The following is a 25,181-nucleotide window of genomic DNA, read 5'->3' on the forward strand; positions in this document are numbered from 1 at the left end:
AAGTGACGCCAGATGGAAGCGACGCAACCGGAAGGAGCCCTGGGGGCCGCGCCATGGCGCGGGAGGCCGCGGAGAAGCCGCCGGAGGAGATCTTGTCGCTCTGGAAACGGTAATGGGGCGGGCTGACTGCCAAGTTGCGGGGGGCTGGAGCGGCTTTGGGGCTGCGGGGGGCCCGACCCGCTTCCGGCGCGCAGAAGAAAGGGCCTTCGGGAGTTGTAGTCTGCAGGGTCGGCGGCGCTCGCTTCCGGCGCCGGGTCTGGGCGGGGGTTGGGAGAGGTAGGGGTGAGGCTACGCAGGGGCGTCCCCGGGAAGGTAGGGGTGAGGCCGCGCAGGAGCGACCCCAGGAAGGTAGGGGTGAGGCCGCGCAGGGGCGTCCCCCGAGACCGGGAGTGCCCTAGGAAAGATCCGCAAGCCCTGCGGACCGCTCGGGGCCAGGAGGCCACTGGACATGTGTCTGCCCTCAGGGAGCAAGCTCAGCTGAAGGCCCTCCTCGTGGAGCAGGACACCGAGGCGTGGCAGCGGGACCCCGCGTTCTCAGGCCTGCAGAGGGTCGGGGGCGTGGACCTGTCCTTTGTGAAGGGCGACAGTGCCAGCGCCTGTGCCTCCCTGGTGGTGCTCAGCTACCCTGAGCTCGAGGTAACCCCGCGGGGGCCACCCTTCCCTGGCGTGGGCTGCATTAGTGAGAGAGGCGGGGCTCGGGGACCAGCGCCCGTGTAGAACTCTGCTTCTCCTTTTGTAGGATTTCCTTATTAGGTTGGGAAGCCTTTGAAGAAAAAAGGGGGGCAGTAGAAACTAAAAGAGATTCTGTGAATTAGAACCTGAATTGACTCACGTCTTTATTTTTTTTTTTTTAAGATTTTTTTTAAAACTTATTCATGATAGACACGGAGACAGAGAGAAAGAGAGAGAGAGAGAGGCAGAGACACAGGCAGAGGGAGAAGCAGGCTCCATGCAGGAAGCCCCATATGGGATTCGATCCCGGGTCTCCAGGATCATGCCCTGGGCCAAAGGCAGGCACTAAACCGCTGAGCCACCCAGGGATCCCTGACTCACGTCTTTACTTCAGGCTAATTATTCTCTTGGGCCTTCCCATGTCAGTGACCCCACAGCGACACGTCCCGAACTGCCCGGCCTGGACACCTCTGTATCCCCAGAGATGCGTTCACACATGGAGTCCTGCTCTATCCCACGCTAGCCCCGTTTATGCACCTCCTAAATATTGCAGGAATCTGGCCCCCTGTCTGCATCCTCGCCACCACTTCCCTGGCTACGCCCCTGTCACCTGTCCTGCAGGGGACAAGTGGAGTTTTCACTGGGTTTCCTGCCTTCAGGATCGCCTTCTGTGGTGCCTTCTCCATGCTGCCTGCAAGTGATTCTCCTAGAAAGTAAATATGACCACGTCACCACCTAGTTCACTTGAAACATTTCAGTGCCGATTCTGTGGGGTTGAACTTGCTAATAAGGATAAGGACCCTTTGGGATCTGACCATACTGAGTGTAAAGCTGTAGGTGTGACTCACCAACCCCCATTCCCCACCCCAGAGTACTTCTTCAGATTCCTCAAACGTGCCATGCTGTATCTGCCTGCCTGACCTTTGCACTGATGTTTCTACTCCTGGCTAACCCTTGCTCACTTCTCAGGTCCCCCAGTGAGCGCCCCCCTCACCCCGCAAGACCAGGAGTTACTCAGTATCCTCTCTTTCCTCTTTATTGCACTGGATGGAATTGGTGGGTGTGTCTCCCCTCCCAGAATGTGAGCTCCACGGTGATAGCAACCATATTGCCATGTCCACCAGCTGTAGCCTTGGGCACCTAGCTCAACGCCTGCCATAGGGAAGGCCCTCAGACACGCACTCAGCAGTATGCCTGGGATTCGTTGGGGGACCACAGTTCAGGAAGCCTGGACTAAAGAAGTTGACGAGGAAACCTTTGCTCTGCTGCTCAGAGTTTCACCCTCCCTGTCGTCTGTTTGCTCCCAAAGGCAGCTTGTTCTTGCTTGTGTCTCTCCACTTTACTTGGAAGACCCCATTAGTCAAACTCAGCAAAAACATACTGAGCGCCCGCTGCGTGCTAAGGGCTGGATATAGGGTCTTAGTGGATCCAGAGTCCCTGCCCAGTGTGTACGATGGCCTTGGGGATAAGCCACAGCCTCGGGAGCCAGACTGCCTGCGTCCCTACCTCCCGTCTGCCCCTCCCACTTCACCCCCACTCCCAGGCCTTCCACTTCCTCTTCTAACTTGAGGATGGTGGCACTGTTGATAGCCAGCTCCACTGTGAGGGATGAATGGCATCACCCATGGAAAGCAGTTAGTTGGCACATTGTAAGTCCTCAAAAGATAGATGTTAGCTGTTCTTAGGACACCTCCCTTCTCAAGACAGTTCATGTACTCCCGCGTCTGTTGTCCTGGCTGCAGGATTAGCCACTTCTCATCCCTGTCCGTGGTCTCTGTCTCATGCGGTGCTTCTTCCGTTACATTAACAGTTTCCGCACTGACTGGGTTCTCAAGGGTGGGGTGATCCTGTATTCCTCTTGTAACCCCGGCAGAGAGCAGAGTGCCTGCCCCTGGGATGGGGTCAGTGTTCGTCGTCCTGTGCTGTGGGAGCTTAGACTGGGCAAGGAGCTTGGACGGAGTGTGGTGCAGAGGCTCCTAAAAGCCTGATCACGGGTCTGCCCCCATCAGTCTCCTGAGTTGTGTTAGAGATGCAAACCCCATAGGCAGATCCAGAGACAGAAAGTAAATGCCTGGTTGCTGAGGGCTAGGGAGAGGGGTGGATGGGGTGTGACTGGTAGCAGAGGCAAGGTTTATTGGTGCTGTGGGGCATCAGATGGTTGTACAGCTCCGTAAATAAAAACATTGAATTATACACTTCAAGTGAACTTCATAGCAGTAAATTGTACCTCAATAAAGTTTAAAATATATATATATATGTATGTGTATATATATATATATGTATATATATATATATATATATAGATTCCAGAGCCCTAATTCATTTCCTTTAAAAAAAAAAATCTCCAAGCGTACAACCTGGAAATCTTTTCAGCAAGCGTCCCTGTGATCACAGAGTAGAGCCGGGGTGGGAGGCCCTGGTGCGTCTTCTGTGCAGCCAGGAATCCCGTCCTCAGCACCCCTGATGAATGGGGGCCTCACAACAGCCCATCCCATGGTCGGACACCTGGTTAGTGTGTTCTCCGCGGGAAGCTGAAATGTTTGTGACTTGTCGATTGTGCCTCCGGCAGCAGAGCGCAGACCCGCCTTCCTGAACGTCCACCCTTCCATCATCTGGACACCACTCTGTGCTTCGTCCATGTGGTCCGCTGTGTCCTCAGAGGCTCGCCCATGTGACATGCAGCTCCCGTGCTGCTGGGCCTCTGGCGGGCCCGCAGTCAGCAGGTCCATCTTTGCATCAGGCGCCAGCATTGAACCGAGCCGCACCTGAGTTCGGTGGGCCGCAGTGCACCGAAGAGACGGGGTATTTCGGGGCCACGTCACCGACTTAGGGTGAGACCTGCAGATCTTCTCGGAGATTACTGACCGTCCGGATCGTGCCCACACACCCATTACGCAATTGAGGTTTTTCACTTTTTCCTGATATTTAACTTCAAAATGCGTAAACGTGGATACATTGGAAGAATGACACGTTGAACACCGTATACTCTGCTTAGATCCAGCTGTTGCCGATGGATGTCGTATTTTGTGCATGTGTGTGCACGCTGAGGGATCCGCAGGTGTCTCCCCAGGTGCTGACAGCTCACCTGGGGGCCCCCCTACAGGCCTGTCCTGAGGGACCTACATAACAGCAGACCTCGGGGTCCGCAGTACCTCCAGAACCCTGTCCGTGTCCCGTCTCCCCGGTCGCCTCGAGCTGGTCCTGCTCTCTGGGGAGTAAGGTTGGGGCAGCGGGGGGGGGGGGGGGCAGGGGGCAGTGCATGTCCCCTGCTGCCCTGGGGTCACGTGGGCTCGGGGCAGGGGGTGCCCAGTGTGGCACCCGCTTCCTTTCCTCCTCTTCTCTCACTCACCCTGAGCTGACGGTCGAGGGCCCAGGGCCCTTTCTCCCAAGCTCACGGCTGGCTCTGACCATGTGGAGTCACCTTTCCTTTTCTCTGGAATGTTGCTCGGATGGAGGCTCCTACGCACTCTCCACTCGCTCGGCCCCGCCGCCCTGGTTTCCCCTTCAGTCACGTGCTCTGGCCATCCGTCTGCCCATGTTTTTGTTCGTGTCCGTCCCTAGTGTTTGGGGTTTGCCCGCGCTCCCCCCCACATTTAGGATGGGCCGTCTACCCCGCCGCACCGCCCATGGGCAGCATGTGTTTGTGGAGCCGTGAGTGTGGGCCGCCGCCGTCCGAGGTCACGCGGGGAATCGTGTTCATGCGGGCATGTGGAGGCCGGCCCGGGTGGCGCCCCCGCCGGTGCCGTCCTTGCCTGCCGTGGTCCCCGCCTGTCCTCGCCCGGCCTGGACCCGCAGCTGCCGTGCCCTGGCTGTCGCGTGCCCCGCGGGGAGGCCACGTGGCTCTGTGCGCCCCGGGCTGGGTGTCTGCCGGGCTCTGGCACCTCGGGTTTCTGGAACCTCTGCGGGCAGGTCAGACGTGAGCGGCCGCAATGATGTGAGAGGCCACACTGCAGTGCGTCCCCGTGGGGTCACCCTGCCGTGGGCGCCGCCGCCAGCTGCCGGGCTCCTCTCCCTGGGCCGCGGTCGGCCGAGGCCCCGCGCGCTCCGGGGCCCTGCATGGTGCCCAGGCTGCCCCAGCCCCCGCCCCCATGCTCGGCCTGCGACAAGGGAGCTTCAGGTGGTGGTTTCGGCGCCCTGCTGGCTCCTCCGGCGGCCTCACTGCCTCTTTGACACTTGCCTGTCCCTCGGGACCCTTCCTCTTTCACACTGTCTAGCTCTGAAAGCCGCTTGTCCTTTTCTGGATTCTTTGAAATCTCCCTTCGTAGAGCCGGGGTTGCCTTTCATGCGGTTGTAGGCCCTGTGAAGACCCGGCCTCTCCTCCCCCGAGTCCCCGCTCATGGGCAACAGTGACATCCAAGCCCTTGCTCTGGTGGCACACACGTGCCTCTTGCCCTTTGTCTTCCCTGAGCCCCCCGATAGGCAGGTACGCGGTGGACAGAGGGCGCCCCAGGAGGAGGGCCTGGTGCAGCGGGTGTGCGAGCACCTCGGGAGGCTGCAGGCTGAATCCCCGGTGGATCACCTTGCCACCAGGCACTCTCCCCCCAGATAGGCAAGGCTGGAGGTAGTGGGCCCGGGGGCTGGGGAGGGGGATGGCCGCAGCAGCAGGCCTGAGAGACAAAGGGCCGAGGCTGCGCCCACCCGTGACCTGGATGCCCGGCGACAGGTGGTGTATGAGGACTGCAGCATGGTTAACCTGACGGCTCCCTACATGTCGGGCTTCCTGGCCTTCCGAGAGGTGCCCTTCCTGGTGGATGCGGTGCAGCGGCTGCAGGAGAAGGAGCCCCACATGGTGCCCCAGGCAGGTACCCCGACTGCAAAAAGGGCCCTCGGTTCCGCCCAGGAGGGACGGCCTCTGCGGGCTGCATCCCGCACTGCACGGGGAGTCCTCTGACCTCGCTGGGAAGATGTACTTTGACCTGGAGGGGAGGGATCAGAATTTCTCAAAAGCCGCCTGTCCCGGGAGTGGTGATCCCAGACTGTTTGCTGCAGGATTCCCTGGCCTGATGGGTGAGGGCCGTTCGGCTGACTGACTTTCCCCTGTGGCTCTTCCAGGTCCTCTTTGTGGATGGAAATGGGGTTCTCCACCACCGAGGTAATCCTGCTCCCAAAAGACAGGGCCCAGGAGGGGCCAGTTCTGACCCGTCCTCCCAGAGTGTGCGCACCCGCCCAGGCCCCTCTGCTGCCAGCCGGGCCCCGGCCACACTTTCTGGCCTTGACTTCGTTGTCGGGCTCCCGGCCAGCAGAGTCCCGCTTCCTGTCAGCCCGCCTCCTTCCTGCCTGCCCAGCCAGCACCCTGACCACTGCCTCGCTGGCCTGTCTGATGGGCTGCCCACTGAGTGGTGACAGGCCTTCTACCGAAACCGTTCCCCGCTGACACCGAGAAGCTTGCACCCAACTGGGCACTGGGACGCCGGCTCCGGAGAGCGACCGAGGGAGAGGGGAGCTCTCCCCCTCCATCATGGGCCTGGGCGTGGGTCCGCAGGGGGAGCTGGGCAGGCTGGCCCCGGGACCTCTGGGCGCCCACATGCGCACTGCCTGGCGGGAGCCCCAAGTGTGTGTCAGGAGGGTGACGCAGAGGCCTGACGGCAGCTGCCAAAGAAACAGGAGGATAGAAAGTGCCAGAAAGTGGGAGGAGAACTGGGGTGAAGTATCATGAGCTAATCAGGCTCCTGACCTCTCCAGGAGGAAGGAGCATCTTCCACCCCAGCCCGACAACCGTGAGGTTGGGGCAGGGGGCCACGTCCCTTGTCGAGCTGGCTCTCCCAGTCCTGTCCCGGTCCTCAGTCTGCCCACAGGCCTCTGTTTACCTGGGGAGACTCAGCGGGTTCTGATTTGCCCTCCGTCTCCACAGTCTCTAGCCTGGTAGGCTCGCTGACCCTCCAGCCCAGCCTCACCCTCTGCCCCTGTAGGCTTTGGGGTGGCCTGCCACCTTGGCATCCTCACGGACTTGCCCTGCATTGGGGTGGCCAAGAAACTCCTGCAGGTGGACGGGCTGGAGAACAACGCCCAGCACAAGGAGAAGGTGAGGGATGGGGCGATGGCCTGCCCGCGGGGAGGGCGAGCACAGGGCCTGGGGGGCATGCAGCTCGGACGGCCCCAGTGACCTGCCCCGTACACACCTCTGGTCCAGCCCTGGCCTGCTGGCGCGCTCCTCACCATCCTGGCTCCCTACCTCTCTGTGCGTGCCCTGTTTCCCCCGTGGGTCGTGGGGCACGACCGCAGACTGCCAGCGTGGAGGAGTAGCCGCTGAGCTCCCCCAGCCTCCTGGGCACGTGCTCGCCTCCCCATCACCACCACCTTTGTGCTGCTGTGGCACCTCCTATAGGGGAAGGGCCTCCAATTACTGGGCACAGGGCGTCTGGGAGCCCGTATGGCCCTCTGTGCTTTTCCCCGCCCCCAGCGCGGGGCCTGCAGGACGCTGCTGCCCGGCCTGCCTCGGAGCTTCCTTGCCCCACCTTCTCCCAGCATCTCCCTCGTTTGGCCTCAAGGCTGGCACTGGGAATGTGACACCCCACTCCAGAGAGACCCGGGGACACATCCAGCTCTACCGCTGGGTGGCAGGCTCGGAGAACAATGATCACATCTGTCTCATTTCTCCAGGCAATGCTGTGCCTGCACAGAACAGTTGTTGATGGAGTTGACGGGGAGCCCAGAGCACATTTAGGAGGCTTCTGAGTCACTCAGTGGACTAATGCTCGCCCCTAAAAGACTTGTTGGGTCGAATCAAACATACTCCAATTCCTCACAGGAGACAAAGCAGCAGGAAGTGGTCCTGGCCCGAGGGGAGCACCTGTGTGTCCACCAGCCAGGCAGGGTGGGCGCTCGCCAGGCCTCCGTCCCTGCCTGGCACCTCCACCCTTAGCACTGTGGCCTGGGTGGGCTGCCTGCCGCCCCTTCTCCAGGCCCCGCGATTCCTCAGCCGCAGAACAAGGAGGGGAGAACTGGGTTCCGAGGGCCTGGTCAGGGTCAGATGGCGCTGGGATGTCCTCCTGGACACCAAGTCCGCTCGCAGGACAGCCGTTAGGCTGCGTGGCTTTGCAAGAAGCGGCTGCAGACCATGTGCGGACCTGAGCCCTTCCCCTCCTTGCCTAGCGTCCGACTCCAAAAACACAGGCCTGCCCTTCACCGAAAAAAGACTTTTTCCATGCTTTCTCTTCCTGCTTTCTAGATACGACTTCTACAGGCTGAAGGAGACACCTTTCCTCTGATAGGAGGCTCTGGGACTGTCCTGGGCATGGTGAGTGGCCAGCGGCCCGCACCCCAAGGAGGCGGCACCCACAAACATGCAGGCACTTGTTCGTGTGCACCAGACCCTGTCCACCTCCCCCTGCCACTCCAACCCACACAGGGTGTGCCCAGTGCCTTCAACCCCCGCACCACCACCCTCAGCTGTGCTGAGAGGACCTCTGGGCTGCACTTGCTGATATGTCATCTGTCCTGGAGCCCCCAGGGCTTGTCTCTACTGTGCTCTGATTTTGCCTTCCTTGTCCTAGGCCCTGAAGAGCCACAGCCACAGCAGCAAGCCCCTCTACGTCTCCGTGGGCCACAGGATAAGCCTGGAGTCTGCTGTACGCCTGACCCGAAGCTGCTGCAGGTTCCGGAGCCCAGAGCCCGTGCGCCAGGTGGGTGGGCCACATGCACCATCTGCTCCCCACTCAGCAGGAGCACCTGTGGGACGCCCTAGGGGGTGACCAGAGTTCATCCTGGGGCCCTGCCCTGCCTGGGCCCCATGGTCCACTGTGCTCCTACATGCCACTTCAGCCTCCTGCACCCGTCCTGGGGTCATCAGGAGCCTCAGCTGGTGGCAGCTCACCCCTGCCAGCCCCCGGCTAGCCCTTCAGGGCCCGACCTGCCCAGCAGCCTGGGAGGGAGCCCCCTGCAGGGCTGCAGGCAGTGCTGAGGAAGGCTTGTGTTGGCCCAGTCCTCAGGAAGTGGCAGGAGGTGGCTGTGCCGGGCCCCCAGCACCTAAATCGGCAGCGGGGGTGGGCGAGAGCAGAACTTTGGGGAACAGGTTGGCTCGGCTGAGAAAAACCTCAGCCTGTAGGAGATAGAGGTGAGCACAAGCTGCCCGTGGGCCTGCATCAGTGGCCTGGGTGGGGACCGGGCATCAGCAGTCACGGGTGGGTATGTGTCCCAGAGAAGCCATGGAATGAGCACCCGTGAGGAGCCCTCCTCAGCAAGAGACCAGTCTGAGGAGGGGCAAAGGTGGTCCAGGCCCAAGGACCTGCATTCGCAAAGGCCCTAGGGTGGGAATGAGTCTCAGCAGGAAACTCAGGAAAGTGTGGCCGGAGCCAGGCCAGGGTAGTGCAAGCCCACGAGCAAGGCTTCCCCACAGGGACCTGGGTGTGAGTCACAAGCAGAGGCTCTGTGGGTGGCTCAGAGGAGCCAGGGGAGCCCGTCTAGACAAGGTGCTGGTTTGTGCCGTCCAGGCCTGGAGCCCAGGTTCCTGCTGGTGCTGCGGTAGGTCAAGAGGGCCAAGGGCCTGGAATCCTCCCACCACGGTGCCCCGGTACCTGCTGCCTCCCCCGTGTCCCCACGGCCTGTGCTGGGTCAGCTCGACATGGCTGGGCCCCGGGGCCCACTGCCTGGAGATAGCGGGTGCACAGGGCTCAGCACGGGGGTGATGCATCCCCACCCCCACCCCCGCCCCTGCTGCTCACAGATGCCACCGCCTCTGGGGGCCAGGACCTTCCCCCGCTGCTGGTGTGCAGGGTGGCCTGCAGGTGGCAGCAGCAGCCCGCACATGGCTCTGGCTCTGGCTCCAGGCCCTGGGGCCCTGAGGCTCTCTGGGGGCTGGAAGGCCAGGCCTCTGGGGCAGTGCCTGGGGGTCTCCGCTCAGGCCTGAGCCCCCCTCCCTCAGGTCTGCCTCGATGCTGTCCATTCCAGTGACTTGGAAGAACCTTCCGTCGACACTTCCCCGGGGGGCAGGGGGCACTGGTGCAGACCAGAGCCAGAGGGACAGGCCAGCTGGGCTAGGAGGACCCTGGGAGATCAGGGCTGGGGCACAAGCAAAGCCCACGGAAGCGCAGGCCACAAACCCAGTGAGAGCCCAGCGGCTCCACTGGATCCTGGGGGGTGACCCGGGGCCTCCTCCTGAGCCTATCCACTCAGGCCCTCAGGGACCTGCCATCGTGTCACCCCCGGGGCTCTAGTCCTTGTCCCAAAGGCTGGGCCGCGATGGCTGGTGTTACCTCCGTGGGCTCTCTGGGGAACAAGAGTGTTTCCGCCAGGCTGTCCAGGGCCCACCACCTCTCACAGAGCCACCCTCTCCCCAGGCTGACATCCGCTCTCGAGACTACATCCGCAGGACCCTGGGAAGCCCCAGGCCCCCACCAGAGCAAGAGAGGTGAGTTCTGGGGGCACTTGGCACGGTGTGGGGCAATTGTGGTGGGGCCGCTGACCCGTGGGGCCGATTGGGAGACGCAGAGTCCCTGGGGGTTGGCAGAGCCGAGGCAGGAGGTGTGGCGCCTGGGCAGACTCCAGTCCAGCGGGAATTCCTGAAGCCCACCAGGGCTGCCCCCACCGGCCTTGTCCACTGCCTGCGCGGCCCTGGGTCGTGGTCTCCACGGGGAGGCCGTGGGAGTCAGGTGGCCCCGGGCTTCGTCCTGGCTGCTGCGGTGGTGACGCTCTCTGGGCCTTGGTTTCCTTATCCGTGTGCCAGACGTAGTTGTTCGTGGGCTGGCAAGATCAGGTGGGAGAGCCTGGCTCGGATGGTCACGGCCGGTGGGGATGGTTATCTGACCCTGGCCACAGCTTGCCACGAGACAGGTGCTGTGGCCCACTGTCCACGCTCCATGCGGACCGGGCCTGGCATTGACAAGCGAGCCCCAGAGCAGTCACCATCAGCTTTACCTCCAGCTCCTTTCTCCACGCAGTCCGGGGCCGTCCTAGGCCCAGCTAAGCTCGCGCAGGTGCGGGGCCTGGCCCCAGGAGCGCACACGGGGTCTGTGCCTTCTCGCATCAGCAGCACCTTCCAGGCCCCCCGGGGAGCAAGGGGGACTGCGGGCCGCCTCTGCGTTTGATGCTGCCCCTCCTCGATGTCGTTACCAGGAGTCAGAAACTACAGAAGCCAAAGGTGTGCCCCAAGGAAGGTTCGGAAGAGCCCGCAGGTGAGGGCAGCCCCCCTGAGGCACACAGCTGAGGCCCGAAGACACACCGGAAAGCCCGGCAGCAGTAGGGGGTGCAGCGGTCACATGAGACTCCCAGCTGTCTGACGTCCAGCTCCTGCTCGGAGTCGTGACTGGGGGACGGCGCCCCCATGATGGGTGGAGCACCCAGGCCCCAGCGCACGCTGGCCACACCACGCACGGGGTGGCAGCAGGCCTGCCCCAGCTTGGGTGGGCCCGGGGACTGCCCGTCCTGCTCCGAGGTCTCGTCACGAGGCGGCCAAGAGCTCGGCCAGAGACCACCTGCAGGAGACCGCCCACTCGCCACAGAGCGTCAGACCTGGAGGGAGTGTCACGTTGCTTCCCCAAGAGCAGGAGAGGGGCGTTCAGTGTTCAGGGGGATTTTTTGGTGTTTTCTGTTTTTTTCTAAAAGTGCCCAGGTGGGCTTAAGACTGCCAGACTGCGTTGTCTGTCCCTGGCCGCCCGTCCGTCTCCCCCTCGGCGCACACACCACCGCTTCCTTGGCTTTTGCTTTTTTATTTTCCAGGGTTCATTTTAAACCAGCTCTTCCCCTGGTCTCCACCAGTCGGCCACACTGAGTCCCCTCCGCCCTGACCCAGGAGAGCACCTGCTGGGGTGGCGGGGCGCGGTCCCTAGCTGCCCTGCCCATCTGCCAGCTCTCCTGCTGCTGGTTCGCTAGGGCACAGGGACACATGGGGCAGCCTGGATGCCAGAGGACCCGCGCTGGTATCTGAGGGGAGGGGCTTGGGCCCTCCGCTCCGAGCAGGGGCTGTGAAGGTGGGCAGCCCCGTCTGGGAAGCCGGTGGGGCACGTCTGCCCTGGGCTGGACTGCCATCAGCGTCCCCTCGCTGCGCCCCCCTTCTCAGCACAGGCCCCGCCTCCACTGTGGGGACGCGACATGCCCCCCACCCAGTCTGGGTCTCGTGTCTCACTGTTGAGAGGCTGTGGGTGGGGGGCAGGCCCAGCCGCAGCCCCCAGGCTCCCTCCCCACGCTGGCATTCGCTGGGAAGTATGATTTCTTGCCACTCCTGCTGTTTGTCAGAGAGCTGCTGGTCCCGGTTGGGACGGCCTTGGGTCTCCACGCTTCCTGCCCCAGCACCTCCCTTTGGAAGTGAGCTCCTCTCTGGGGACCCAGACCCCCGGGAGCAGGGGGGGGGGGGGGACAGTGAGCGAGGCAGGCTGCGGCTTGGGCCGGCAGGGTGCTGGCCGCCGTCCCCTCTTGCTTTCACCAGGGAAGGCCAGGTGGCTGGGGGCAGGCACGTAGGGTCGTGGCTCCTGTTTGGGGCCTCTCAGTAGGAAGCAGGACTGCCCAGGACAGGTGGGGCTGTGGGGTGCCACCAAGATGCTCAGGGGCTCTCCTCCGGCCCAGTGGGCTGAGCAGGTCCCAGCATGTTCCACAGGGGCCCTCCAGGGACTCCTATCTGTGGGGAGGACCAGGCTGGCTTCCATCCTCCTGTCCCACTCCTGCTGCCTCCACAGGTGTTCCCCTGGCACCTCCTCTCCTTTCTGAGCATAGCTTCCGTTCCTCCCAATCCTGGGCCTGGGACTCATCGGGGCTGGGGTGTGCAGGGAGCCCCAGCTGTCCTCCTCAGCAGGACCCCGGGCCCTGGTGCTATGCCCCCGACTTCAGACCCTGCACCCCAGCATCCTGACAGTGGGACTTCCAGCTCACCTCTGCCAAGGTGGCCCCGTTCTCCCTGCTTTGGGACTGAGGCACAAGGCTGTCCCCCGGGAAAGTGTGACACAGCATTTGACGGAGCTCCGAGGTATGACCTCGCACTCGGGGCCTGCCTTCTCTCCGGGGTCGTAAGCACCCCAGGTTTGGTGGGTGAGGTGTGAGGTTACATGTAGTCTCTCACCCAGTGGTGGGCCCTGTTCCCTGTAAACAAACACATGGGAGTCCAGCACCCCAGCGTCTGTCCCGGGTAGGCCTCTGTGAGGTGTGAGGGGCACGGGGTCCCCGGCACAAGCAGCCCCAGCGGGGCCCCTCCAGGGGCGGGTCACGCGGCAGCTAAGGCCAGCCGTGGTCCTGAGAGCCAGCAGGGCTGCACCGTCGGGCTCAGCGCCTCTCCCCACCCCGTCCCCAGGCCCAGCGAGGCCCGGAGGACACCTGTTTTCTGGGAGGAGGGTCTGAGGCAGGACAGGGAGAGCTGGCAGTGCCCAGAGCGTGGGGTACTGTGCCAGGCGGCCAGCCCACTGCCCAGGTCTCCTGCCCGCCACCAGCAGCAGGGCTCTCCACACCCGCTGCCCTCCTGACGTCACCTGGGCCTCTCCCCGCCCGGGGCGCATCGGGACCAGGTGTGGGGCGTCGGGAGTGCAGGTGGAGGCGGCTGGCCCCACTGCCCCTCACCAACCGGCCGGGGCAAGGCTGTGCCCTACAGACACCGGTGCCGCCGCGGAGCCCGGCTCCGCCAGTCCTGCCGAGGGGAGCTGGCCCGTGGCGGCCGGGGTTGGTGGCCGTCTGTCTGTGGGGCTGTGCTGTCAACTCCAGCGAGAAGGAAGAAACGGGAAGCAGGAGTCCTCATCTCTTCCTAGCCTCTCCCACCACCCCAGGCCCCCCGAGTGCGGGGTCAGTGAGGGCCAGACGGGCTCCTAGGACCAGGCCTCCCGGGCCCAGACCGTGCCTTCCGTCTCTCCTGCCTCCTGGGGGCTGGGAGGATTGGCGCCGTGTCGCAGCAGGTGCGGGCAGGTGGCCCTGGCTCCCCCCCGGGGTGGGAGGGGGCTCTTCTGAGAGCCCTGGCGCCGTGGCGTCCCCATCCCTCTTTCCTCCCCATCAGGGAAGACCAGACCAGAGCCTGGAGAGAAGTTTGCGGACCACTCACCCGAGTCGTTTTCGTTGTGAAATTGAAGTCACATCACAAAAGCTGCCATTTTAAGCCTTTTTTTTTTTTTAAGTGGACAATTTGGTGGTTTTTAGATACAGACTCTTGTGCAGTCAGACCTGCTGTCTAGTTCCCAGGCTGCCCTGTCACTGTAGAGGGAGCCCCCGTCCCCGTTAGCAGTCACCCCCCACCCCTGCCTGGCAACTCTGGGTGCCAGGTAGACGGGTGTTTGTATGAACCTGGGATTTCCGTCCTCGCAGGCGTCCACCCAGGAGGGCAGCTTCTGGGCCCTTTGGCAGCCGTGGGTCTGCCTTTTGGGGAAGAGCCATGCAGTTTTCCCGCCACGTTCCACGGCAGCTGTGCCCTTCCACATCCTCGCCAGCAGGCCGTGGGGCTCCCGTGTCCACTCCGTCACCGACATTCTTGTTGCCCTCCTGATTCTGGCCATCCCGGAGGGGGGGGGGGGACGTGCATTGCCCTAATGACAGAGGACGTGGAGCACTTTCTTGAGTGATCCTTGGCCATTTGTCGTCCTTCTGGAAGGAATGTCTACAGAAATCCTTGGCCCTGTCTGAAGTGGGGCTGTGCTCTTGCTGAGCTGCCTTCTCAGGGACGTGACTCACACGCTCTCCTGCTCTGGGGCTGCTTCGTCACTCCCTAGGCAGTGTTCTGGGTTCATGAAAGCTGTTTAATTTGATCAAGTCCAGTGTATCTGTTGCTTGTGCATTTGGCGTCATATTTAAGAAATCACTGCCTAGAGGCGCCCGGGGGCTCAGCAGTGGAGCGGCTGCCTCCGGCTCAGGGCATGACCCCAGGGTCCCGGGATCGAGTCCCACATCGGGCTCCCCGCATGGAGTCTGCTCCTCTCTCTGCCTGTGTGTGTCTCTCATGAATAAATAAATAAATAAATTAATTAATTAATTAATTAAAATCTAAAAAAGAAAAAAAAGAAGGAAGGAAGGAAGGGAAGGTAAGAAACCCCTGCCTAATCCAGGGTCAGGGAGACGTCCTGGGAATGCTGTGGCTTCAGCCCTTCCGTTTCGATCTCTGGCCCACTCTGAGGTAATGTTTCTATAGGCTCTGCGGGGTCCCCGGCAATTCCGTAAGAGTTTCAGGACCAGCTCGTCCATTTCGGCTGAGAGGCAGCTGGACTTGATGGGCGCGGCGCCGACTGACCCAGGTGCTTTTCCTTCACTTCGTCAGCTTCTTTCCAGTGGCCGTGTGGTTTCCAGCGCGCTAGTCTCTGGGTTTTGTTTGTTTGGTTTTGAGAGGGAGGGAGACGGTGGGGAGGAGGGGCAGAGGGGGAGAGAGAGAATCCCAAGGAGACTCCCTGCTGAGCGCAGAACCTGATGCGGGGCTCGACACCACGACCCTGAGATCATGACCTGAGCCGACATCAAGAGTCGGATGCCCACTGAACTGCGCCCCCAGGCGCCCCTTCGGTGCACAAGTCCTACACTTCATTTGATTAAATTTGTCCCTAAGTATTCCTTTTGATGCCATTACAAATGGAATTGTTTTATTGATTTCGTTTTTGGATTGTTCGTGGCTAGTGTGTGCAGAAACACATCTGATTCTGTCTTGCATCCTCCAGCTGTGCTACAATCTGTTAGCTCGGATTGTGTGTGTGTGCGTGTTGCACACGTGTGCACACACTCTTCAGGGTGCTCTCCGTGTAAGATCATGTTATGTGCAAATAGAGATAGTTTTACTTTTCCCTTTCCGATCTGAATGTCTTTTCTGCCCTTTCCCTGCCTGATTGTCTGGCTAGAAGTTCCAGTAGGACATTGGATTCCAGTGGCGAGGGCAGGCGTCCTTGTCTGGCTCCCGATTTTAGGAAGAACCTCTCGGTCCCCCGTGAGGACGGCGTGGGCCGCGGGCTCTTCACGGACGCCCTTTTCAGGTTGAAGGAGCTTCCTTCTGTTCCTAGTCTGTGTCTTTATCACGAGCGGGGCTTGGGTTTGTCCGCTGCTCTGCACCTGTCGAAACGATCGCCTTCCTTCACTCCGTCATGTGCTGTGCTGCATGGGTTACATTGTCATATTTTGAGCCACTCTGCATTTCTGAAATAAATTGCACTTGGTCACAATGTATAATCCTTTTACTGTGCTGCTGAATTTGATCTGCTGGTATTTTGTTGAGGACTTTCAGATCGATATTCCTAAGGGTTATTTGTCTGTAGTTTTCTTGTGATGTCTTTGTCCGGCTCTGATATCAGGGCAGTGCTGGCCTGCCCATAGAGAACCCACAGAAGTGTGGGGTGCCGTGGCCCCTCAGCCCTTCCCATGGCCAACCAAGGCACTGAGCACAGATCAGAGATGCCTCAAAGAGGTAGAGGGTTTTGGCAGTCTGTTGAGAGCCCGCCCACCCTGAGGACACGAGTGGGAAAACAGCCAGGGCTTCTCAGAAGGGGCTGGGCTTCAGGGATCGGGATGCAGGGGTCAGACGTGGGCCAGGCTGGGAGGTCCAGCAGAGGGGCGGTGGCAGGGCGGTGTGCACAGACGCAGATGGAGGGGCAGGTGGGGACCTGCGAGCCAGGGTCATTCTCGGGAGACCCAGAAAGCGTGAGGTGTGGGTGTGGGGAGGGGGCTCCTGGGTGGCATGTCTTGCCCCCTCCACCCCCACCTCAGGAGCTCTTCTCTGCTCTCTCGCCCCAGTGCAGAGGGCGTGTGGGGGCGCTGGGTGGGTGGTGTCTCAGCTTCTTCCCACAGAACCTTAAAAATAGGGCCGAGATGATGTCTATCTTCACAGACCACTGCCTGCCCCAGAGCCAAGAATAAGTCTTGAGCCACTCAATAATTCAAGTCCGATCCAAATAGATCTTCCTGTTAACCCAGTGGCCTCCTCGCCCCTTCCCTAAGTCCCCACCCTGCTCAAGGGCTGGGAATAAGAGGCTCCCGTGAGGTGGGTTGGCCTGGCCATTGCAGGTCACACCTGGGCCCCTTGGGTCTCCCCACTCTGGGGACCCCAGCCCATGCACCCTCCCCTCTCTTGGGGCATTCAGGAATGCAGGGCACCCAGGGCTGGGAGTGGCTCTTCACGATCAGGCCAAAGCCAGGCCTCAGGGGGAGGCCTGGCCATGATCCCAACTGTCCCAGGGACATCCCCCCCAACCCCTGTTTGAGCCTGGTTTTTAGCCCAGCTCCTCAGCACCTTTGAGCATCCCTCACTCCTCCTCCTGGGCTCCTGGGGTCCCAACTCTCCAGGGCCCAAAGGCCCCTGGGCTCCAGGGGAACTAATCCCCCTACGTGGACCCCAGTCACTGGTATACATGCACCCCTCGGGGTCTGTCTTCCTGCCTCTTCCTGGATGGGTCCCTGCAGGGGCTTCCCCTAGGCCTTCAGGGCCTGGTGGGAACAGGTGGACAAGGAGCCAGAGTCCTAAGCTCCAGCCCAAGGCCTCTGCACTCGCTGGGGGAGGCGGAGTCCCTTACTAGCCGGGCCCACCCCCTCCAGATTTGTCCCAGCCCCAGCAGTTCCTGCTGCACTGCCCTGGCCAGGCCCTGCATGGAGTTTTACCAAATTATTAATTAAAGGCACAGGCATGCGGCAGCGCTGACATCCAAATGAATAGCACACTGGGTAATTAGGCAAGTGTCATGGAAATGATGGAGCACAGCCCGCTATCCCCAGTTCACCTCCCTAGGAAGCAGGAGCAACTTCTGGCAGTTTCTTACCACCATAGGCGGTGCTGGGGACAGGGACAGCTACTGCTTGGGGACGGGGCTGGGCCCCCCTCCATCTGATCCTACCCCACCCAACAGGCTGAAGAATGGGGAAGGGGGCAGTGAAGGTGGGCTCGCTGTCCCAGAGAGACAGGCAAGCAGACCTAGGGCAACAGAGAGGGAAGAAAAGGGTGGGGGCCCGCGGAGGGCCCTGTGGGCAGGCGGGAGGACCCAGGCCGGACGCAGGGATGTGGGGGAGGGCAAGACTTGTAATGAAAAACCAGCAGCTCCTTCCCCCCCCCACCCCTCTCTGTTCCTGATTTCCTCTTCTCCAAGGCAAAATGTTGTTATTTTAGTTAGTTTGTTTTGGTGTTTACTTCTAAACAACATGGTAATGTTGCTCTTTTTCTTTCAGATTTAGAAATTATCCACTGACTTTCTGCTGTTGAGAGTTTGTTCACACACACTTTCCTTCCACTCATCTCCATTTGGCCGAATCCTAATTCTGTGTGTGTGTTATTGTTTCTTCGTTCATGCTACTCACGCCCCAGTAACGTATCATAACAACATCTTTCTCGTACAAACTCTTGTTTTTCCTGGACTTAATAATTGCCTCGTGTTTTGGGTTATTTTCTGTGTGCCTATTACTTATTCATCCCTAAACCCTGCAACAAAAATAGAAGTCTCTTTATTTGGTACATGAAAAACATCAAGCCATCTCTGAATTTGGTTTGTGGCCCATAGAGCCTGTGGTAGCCAGCCCCCGAGATGGTGCCCAGCGGTCCACGGCCCCCAGGCTTGTGCAGTCCTCTGGCCACATTGATTGTTGGGACTTTTTTCTTGATGGCGCTCTCTCTCTCTCTCATCGTTCACTTTGAGGGCAGCTGCCATGTCATAAGCTGCTCTGTGGAGTCCTCATGGCAAGGAACGGAGCCCACCAGCCGCTCAGCATGTGAGGAAGCCATCCTCTAAGTGCACACTTTCCATGTCCACAGTCCTGGCTGTCATCCCGAGTGCAGCCTCATGAGGGACCTTGAACCAGAACCAGCTAGCCAGCATACGCCTGGGTTCCTATCCCTCAGAAACTGTGCGAGACACTAGATCTTTGTTCTGGGACAATTTGTTAGCAGCAAAACCCAGCTAACTCCGAGCCGTTCCTCCTATGCCCACCTTTCTCGATTGCCTTGTACACCTGCTACACACCCATCACCAAGGACATGTCTCCACCCTAATCTCTCCTGTGTTGAGTCCCCTCCTTCGTGGGTTCTGTGCAGTAGTCCTTTGTTTGGGTCTGCTCCCTTGCACTAGTGGTGTGCACCATCCGGTGGCTTCTCGAGAGCGAGTATCGGAGAGCAACAACTCCACCCTCACCCTCACCCAGAAACCTGTGTCCCTTCTGGTCTCCCATCAGAGACCTGGGAAAGTGGCTGATTTGCTTAAACTCCCCAGAAGAGTTTTTGTCTCTAAGGTGCAAGGATACCGTGATGACCCTCAGGTATCTATCAACACTGTCTCATTTCATGATGTGGGACCCTCAGGGACCCTGGAGAAGCCACCATGCGCTCCGCAGGGCTGCCTGGCTGCAGGTGGGGGGGGCCGCCGCTGTCCGTGGTGCTGGAGCTGCTGCCGCCACAGGGGTGCCACCAGAGAGCCCCTGCCCTACTTTTACTCCTTCCTCACCCTGCCACCCCCTCCCTAGGGCAGAGGCTGTGCCACCCTGAAAAATCCCTTCCCTGCCAGCTCTGGCCCTGTCCTCCCCCTGGCTGTCTTCCTGCCCGGGTGCCCCTCTGTGCTCATTTGAGATCAGGCCCTACACAGGTTCTGCAGGTGGGCTCAAATCCTGGGGTGAGAGCCTGGAGGTGTTTGAGCTGAGAACCCTGCAAATTGCATGCGACAGAAGCCGACGTAAATCACAGGAAGCAAAAGCGAGCTTGTTAGTTCACGCTAGGAGCAGAGCGACTGCGGGCGGCCTGGCTGCACCACACACCTGCTTTCTCCCTGTGGGCGCTGTTCTGGGGGCCTCTCTCTTCGGGGGGCCGGGTGGCTGGCGGCAGCCCCAGGCTTACATTCTCCCCTGTATGTTCCCAGGCAGAGTGCCCCCTCCAGTCCCAAAGGCTCTGGCGAAAGCGCCAGGGCCATGGCCCTGGGTACAGGCTGACCCAGCCCGAGCACGGTCCCTGCTTGGCTTGATCGCCGTGGCTAGGGTGGAGCCAGGCAGTGAATCAGCGCACCCATGGAGGGAGGTCCTCAGTGGACGAAACACTCACCAGAGGAAGGGCACACCCCGCTGGGAGCCAGGGGAGGGGACCTTCTCGGGAAGGGGCAGTGGCTTCAGGATCTCTCAGGATGCTCTGTTCCAAGGCCCTAGAAAGCAGGGCCTCTGCCCAGCGATGCCCCATCTTGTCTCTGGGTAATTCTCTCCCAATGCCAGCAGGAGACAGCGTGATTAAGGTTCCATTATTAACTTGCCAATCTTGTTTCTGGGGCACAGACGCTGACGGCTTAGGGGACCTAGTTGGCATATAACAAGGTCTCCATGACAAATTACTTGGGTATCAACTATCTAGGGAAATGTCAAGCAGGATCTGTCATGCTGGTAGCGGGGGACAGCCAATTAACCTGGAGCGGTTAATCTGATCCCCAGCAGTCACCGCCTCAGCCTCCAGCAGGGCCTGGAATGAAGGCAGAGGCCTGGGGTGCCCAGGGGGGCGGGGCCCGGCCTCCATCGCCCCAGGACACACACCTCTGCAGTCACGCTAAGGGCCCCTCGGTGCGCTGCTCTTGCCTCGCAGCCTGCCTCTGTCCATCATTCATTCACCTCATGACCACCTGCGGGCTCAGGCCCGACCTGGTCACTGCTGGTCAGGGATGGGACCGAGCTGCGAGGGACCAGTGTGCATTCAGGGGACCGTGACCTGTGTGGTGGCTCTAGGATCCCAGCTGCATAAGTGCAGCCGCAGGCAGGGAGGCCAAGGCGGAGTGGCGGGTGTCAGGGTGAGGGCTCGGGGCGGCCGGGCGCAGGCTCCCAGCACAGCGCAGGCTCGAGCCTCGGCCAGTGAAGCGGCCAACTGAGCCGAGGGCAGCTCGTCCACGGGCCTGTAGGACTTGCAGTGTCTTAAACCGTTCTGGCCTCAGTTTCCTCACCTGTAAATGGGGCTGGTGATCCTTGGTTCCCAGCGATGCTGTGAGAGTGAGCAGTGCCCCGCAGAGGTGCCCGGCCGGGTGCCCGGCCCGCAAGCTACTCACAGGGCAGGCGGGGGGGCTCGGATGGAGCCTCTTCCACTCCTCGGAAGAGGCCGGGGAGTGAGGAACACGAGGGATGTGGCCCGGGAGCGGGGGGGACATCCCGGAGCAGGTGGTGTGGGCTGGCCAGCGGGCACACAGGCGGACCAGGCAGGGCCGGGGGCCACCAATGCCACCGCGCCTTCCGGGCTTGCTTGGTCTCCAGGAACGCGGCGGTCCCTCTGGGTCAGGACCAGCGCTGTTCCCGTGGCTCGGCCCGGGCTGTGCCCCCCGGCCTCCCCCCACCGTGCAGCCGACCCCCACCCAGGGATGGCCCCCTCACGTCTCCTCAGCGGTGATTGGCAGCTGCCACTTCCCAGCCCTCCCTGCCCCGGAGCCTCGTGCTTATTCATGACACTGACATATGGCACCTCCGTGGGGGGACCGGAGGAAGCTGCCAATTGTGAGTGCAGCGTGTCCCCATTCGAGCCCCGCTGAAGCAAAACAAAGGCAAGATGTGAGGGGAGCAGAGGCGGCCCGGGGGCGTGTGCGTCTGTGTGTGTGTGTCTGCACGCTCGCCCCACACACGGGGGCGCTGGGAGGAGGGAGGAAAACACGGTAAACGGCAGCGGGGCGGGGGGCAGCTTGGATTTTCGTGGCTCTGGGGTCCTAGCTGAGGGAGTCCTCAGGGGTCGAGTCGTCCATTCCTCTGCCCCGGGCAGGCCGGCTCTCACGGCCTCTCGCTCCGTCACCCCTCACGCGGACGCTGCGCCGCAGGCCGGGAGCAAGACAGGCCAGCAGCCCCGGGTGCAGATCACTGAACTGTTCTCCTTCTTCCCAGAATCAGGAAATTCCACCTAATGTCAAACCAGAGTCCCCAGAGCTCCAGGCTCGGCCAGTTCCTTCTTCTGTCTCTGTTGGGGATGGAGCGTGAGTGCGCCGCCCCGCGTCAGTGGGTGGGGGCCTAGCAGCCGCCGCCGTCCGTCCCCCCCACCGTGAGAGGCTGGCACCCCAGGGCGTGGCTGGGCGCCCACGGCTACAGAGCTCGCTCCTAGGGCTGCGGAGGGCAGGGCGGGAGCCAAGGCTGAGCTCCGGGGTCCTCAGCGGCCCTTCCTCCCAGACCCAGGGCTAGAGGCTGCTGCCATGGAAACCAGGCTCCTTGCCAACTGGCCACGTGCATGGGAGATGGTGGATGGTTCCAGGGACGATGGCCACCTCTTCCCAGCAGGCCCAGTGCCAGACACCCTGACCCTGCTCGGCCACCTGTGTCCAGTGGTAGTAAGGGAAGCCCCTGGAGATGGAGGGAGCAGGGGGAGGCTGGAATTGGCCCTGGGGCCCAGCAGGCCGGGGCCTGAGGCCAGCTGACAGCAAAAAACCTGCCCCACAACCCCAGCCGAGGGCCCGGGCCTCCTGTGGGGTCTGCCCAGGGGGTCCGCCAGCCTCCTTCTTGGGGAAGGGGATGGCCGGGGGCTTGGGAGCAGCACCCCCACATTTCGGGCCTTCCCCAGGGAGTCCGAGAGCCGCAGAACCCTGCCCCCCGAGGTGTGCAGCCTGCTAAGAGCGTCTCACCCGCCAACTCCCTTCGAGGCAGCTGGAGCCCTGGCCGGCGCAGGGCTGGGGGCTGCAAGGGCAGCTCCCATTCCAGCCCACACCCCACTCCGCAGCCCTGTGGGCCCTCCGGGGGGGGGGGGTCCCCTGCCTCCGCCAAGTGTTGCGTGAGCCCCCTGGGCCTGGCTGGCAGGGCTCGCGTCCGGCAAGCGCAGGGCTGCCTCACTTCAGGCACCGCTGTGCAAGGAGGCATCTGCTGCTAACTGTCTCGGGGCAGATGGGCTGCCAGTGAGCTAAGTGTGTGCGGGGGAAGGGGTGCCATAGGAACCCCTTCCCGCCAGAGCGTGGGGGCGGAGGCAGGCCGGTGGGGGAGCGGGGAGTGCTGGGGAGGGAGAGGGGGCTGGGATCACAGGGGCTCCGGGTGTGGGGTGAGGCACGTGGCAGGGCGCTGAGGCACTGGGCAGGGCAGGGACACTTGCCGCTGCTGGCCGGATGGCCTCGGGCAAGCAGGGCCCCTCTCGGGGCCTCAGGGAACACCTCCGGGGTGCCTCCCAGCTCCTGAACCCCGAGCTTCAGCAGGATGGGGGTGTCCTCAGCAAAGAGACGCCTGCCATCTGCAGGGCCCCCCCCCGCCAGGACATGAGGGTGGCAGGGACACCAGCACAGTCCAGGGCACGTGGGCAGCAACTGCCGTGTGCTCCGAGGCTGGGGCCCCCAGAGGGGTCAGGGTAGCCCCAAATGTCAGGCCAGGTCCCCGTGGAGTGCCGCACAAGCGGGACCTGCAGCCTGGCTGCGGCTGGAGTCGTGCAGTGAGGGTCCTATCAGGTCACGGGGCCCGGATGCACGAAGGCAGGGGAGCCGGCCTGCCTGGGTGCCATGGGCCCCCAACTCGGGACCCTCAGGGGCACTGCGGGGGAGGGCGCAGGGGTGGGGAGGTTGGAGAAAACAGCCCACAGCCCAACAGGCCAGGGAGGGCACGGGGGGTTGGGCGGGGGCCAATGGGCAGGCGCCAGAATGTACGTAGCTCAGGGTTCCTGGCTGACAAGGAAGGGGACAGGCGCTGGGGGCCCAGACGCCCGAGGCCGCCGAGCTCCTGCCCCCGGCCGCCGCCTCATGGGCACAGGAGCACTAGGCGGGGGAGGCCCCGGGCCGCTGGGGCTGAGCCGGGGGGGAGGGCTCCCCCGACTCCTGGGGCTCCCCACCAACCACCCCACCAGTGGCTGCCCGGCGCCGCACCCCTGCCCAGTCCAGAAGCCCAGGGGAGGGTGCCAGGTGGGCCCGGGTGCCCCTCGCCTCCCCCCATCCCCGGGCGGCCCCCCCGCCCCCCCGGCCCGCAGCCGCCTCCGCCCGCCCGGCGTGACTCAGCTCAGCTGTTACTCAGCCTCTCCGCTTGTTGGTGGTTGCCTTTTTTTTTTCTTTTTCTTTTCCAAAGTATGACATTGCTGCTGCGCTGTGGCAGGGTGACTGTCCGTGGTGGCCCCGGCTCGAGGCAGTCGAGGTGACCAAATGGCTGCGCATCCCCTGGGGCAGAGAGAGCCTGTCACCTGCAGGGCAGCGCGGTCCTTACCTCAGTTCCGCTGACCCAGGCATGGTGCTGGGGACACTGTCCAAAGTGCCCCCGTCGCCGTCTCATGACCCAAGGACCTGTGTCCTTGATGTTGTAGGTGGGGCATCGGGAGGCCAGAAACCCTCCTAGGGAGGGTGATGCGCGCGGAGGGGCCAAGCCCCGCTTTTCAAGAAAGGGAAGAAATGAAGCACTTTGTCCTGGATCAAGTTACCGGACGCGGACGGGCTCTCCCTCAATGAAGGACACGGGATTGTCCGTGAAATTTGCCATTTTGTTAGGTGCTGAGTTCCCTGCTCTGAGGAGGGTTCAAGCTCTGACGTGGGTTGAGCCTGGCGAACGGGGAGGTGGGGGGGCGCTGGCGGGAAGGGGTCACGGGCCGGAGCGGGGCGCGGGCGTTTGAGCCCCAGGGTGCCTGTGGGAACCTCGCAGGTCGTCCCGCCCCGAGGGGCTGCACCCTCCTCCGTCGGCATCTCCTTGGCAGGCGGTCCAAGGACGGGACACGTGGACGGGAGTGCACGCAGACGTGCACCCTGAGGGTTCCCCACCTCTGCGCTGCCGCAGATGGGAGCGCAGCCATCCGGGAGGAGCCGGGAAGGGCGAGCTCGGGGCACGGGGGCTCTGGCCTGGGGGAGGGGCAAGGCGGCCTCTCAAGGACAGGGGCGCCCGGGGCCTGGGAGGAAGCGGGGTGCTCGTGGCGCCAGCAGCTGGGACGTGCTGACACAGCTGCCCTGGGGTCCGAGGGCTCCCCCTCCTGCCCCAACGCTCCTTCCCCCATCCTCCCCCCCCCCCCCCCCGGCCCGGGCACCATGCCCATTTCTCATGCCTCTTGGGGTGGACTGGATGGGGGCCCCCAAAGGATGTGCCCCCAGAACTTAGAGTAAGAGTCTTTGCAGACATAAGTAAGTTAAGGATCTTGAGATGAGCTCACGGGGGGCCCAACCCCAGTGTCCAGTGTGGTTAGAGGAAGGCAGAGGGTGGCGGAGGCTCAGACCCAGAATGCCCCCTGAAGGTGGAGGCAGAGGTCAGCGGGGGCGGGGAGACGGCCCGGGACGGGTCATCCTGGGGCTCAGCGGCCAGGCCGCCTCGCGGGCCTTCTCCGCCTTACACGGGCCCGGGCTCCGAAGGCAGAAGTCAGCACCTGCGTCCCGACGCCCTGCAGCCCAGACTCCCCAAGGGCAAGCGCCCCGGTCACCCCCCCCAAGGTGCCCCGAGTCTGGGCTGCAGGGCGTCGGGACGCAGGTACTGACTTCTGCCTTCGGAGCCCAGGTCTCGCATGTGGACTGTGGGTCGGCAGGTGGCTCCAGGACGTGTGGCACCGACAAGTGCACAGCTGTCCAGGGGATTCCCGGAGCCACTGACGACTGTTGCCCCTGGGGGAGCTGGCGGGGGCGGCTCTGTGGGCCCCACGCGGTGTGTGCGGTTGCCCACCGCTTCCGGCTCTGCCCTGGGCAGAGGCCGGGGCCAGCGAGGAGCTCCCTTCGGTCCCAGCTGGCCGGGCTGCCCTCTGCCCAGGGCGTCGTGGGCGCCGAGCTGGCTGGGAGGGGTCAGCAGGGGGAAGG

The 25,181-nt window shown here is 62.4% G+C and overlaps 1 protein-coding gene across 6 annotated transcripts; it reads left to right on the forward strand.

Annotated features, from left to right (window-relative positions):
- Positions 1-2: 2 nt before the first annotated feature.
- Positions 3-17,855, forward strand: ENDOV (endonuclease V). Of its 6 annotated transcripts, none has more exons than XM_077854539.1 (10): positions 3-109; positions 465-636; positions 5,336-5,470; positions 5,725-5,764; positions 6,561-6,694; positions 7,841-7,909; positions 8,166-8,294; positions 9,948-10,018; positions 10,723-10,781; positions 17,701-17,855. In XM_077854539.1, the coding sequence occupies exons 1-10, from the start codon at positions 54-56 to the stop codon at positions 17,718-17,720; spliced, it is 885 nt and encodes a 294-aa protein (XP_077710665.1). In that variant the 5' UTR covers positions 3-53; the 3' UTR covers positions 17,721-17,855. The 6 variants fall into 6 exon arrangements, with proteins under 6 accessions (XP_077710665.1, XP_077710664.1, XP_077710666.1 ...); XM_077854538.1 differs by lacking the exon at positions 17,701-17,855 and adding an exon at positions 14,699-15,717; XM_077854540.1 differs by lacking the exons at positions 10,723-10,781; positions 17,701-17,855 and adding an exon at positions 14,699-15,717.
- Positions 17,856-25,181: the final 7,326 nt, after the last annotated feature.

The sequence above is a fragment of the Canis aureus genome, chromosome 16 (assembly GCF_053574225.1).
Source record: "Canis aureus isolate CA01 chromosome 16, VMU_Caureus_v.1.0, whole genome shotgun sequence".
Taxonomy (NCBI): Eukaryota; Metazoa; Chordata; class Mammalia; order Carnivora; family Canidae; genus Canis; species Canis aureus.

Excerpts from the sequence above, each read along its gene's own strand:
- ENDOV (XM_077854537.1), top strand. The coding sequence starts at position 54 with ATGGCGCGGGAGGCCGCGGAGAAGCCGCCGGAGGAGATCTTGTCGCTC. Across the intron at positions 637-5,335 it reads TCAGCTACCCTGAGCTCGAG|GTGGTGTATGAGGACTGCAG; the intron begins GTAACCCCGCGG and ends GCCCGGCGACAG. Across the intron at positions 6,695-7,840 it reads ACGCCCAGCACAAGGAGAAG|ATACGACTTCTACAGGCTGA; the intron begins GTGAGGGATGGG and ends CCTGCTTTCTAG.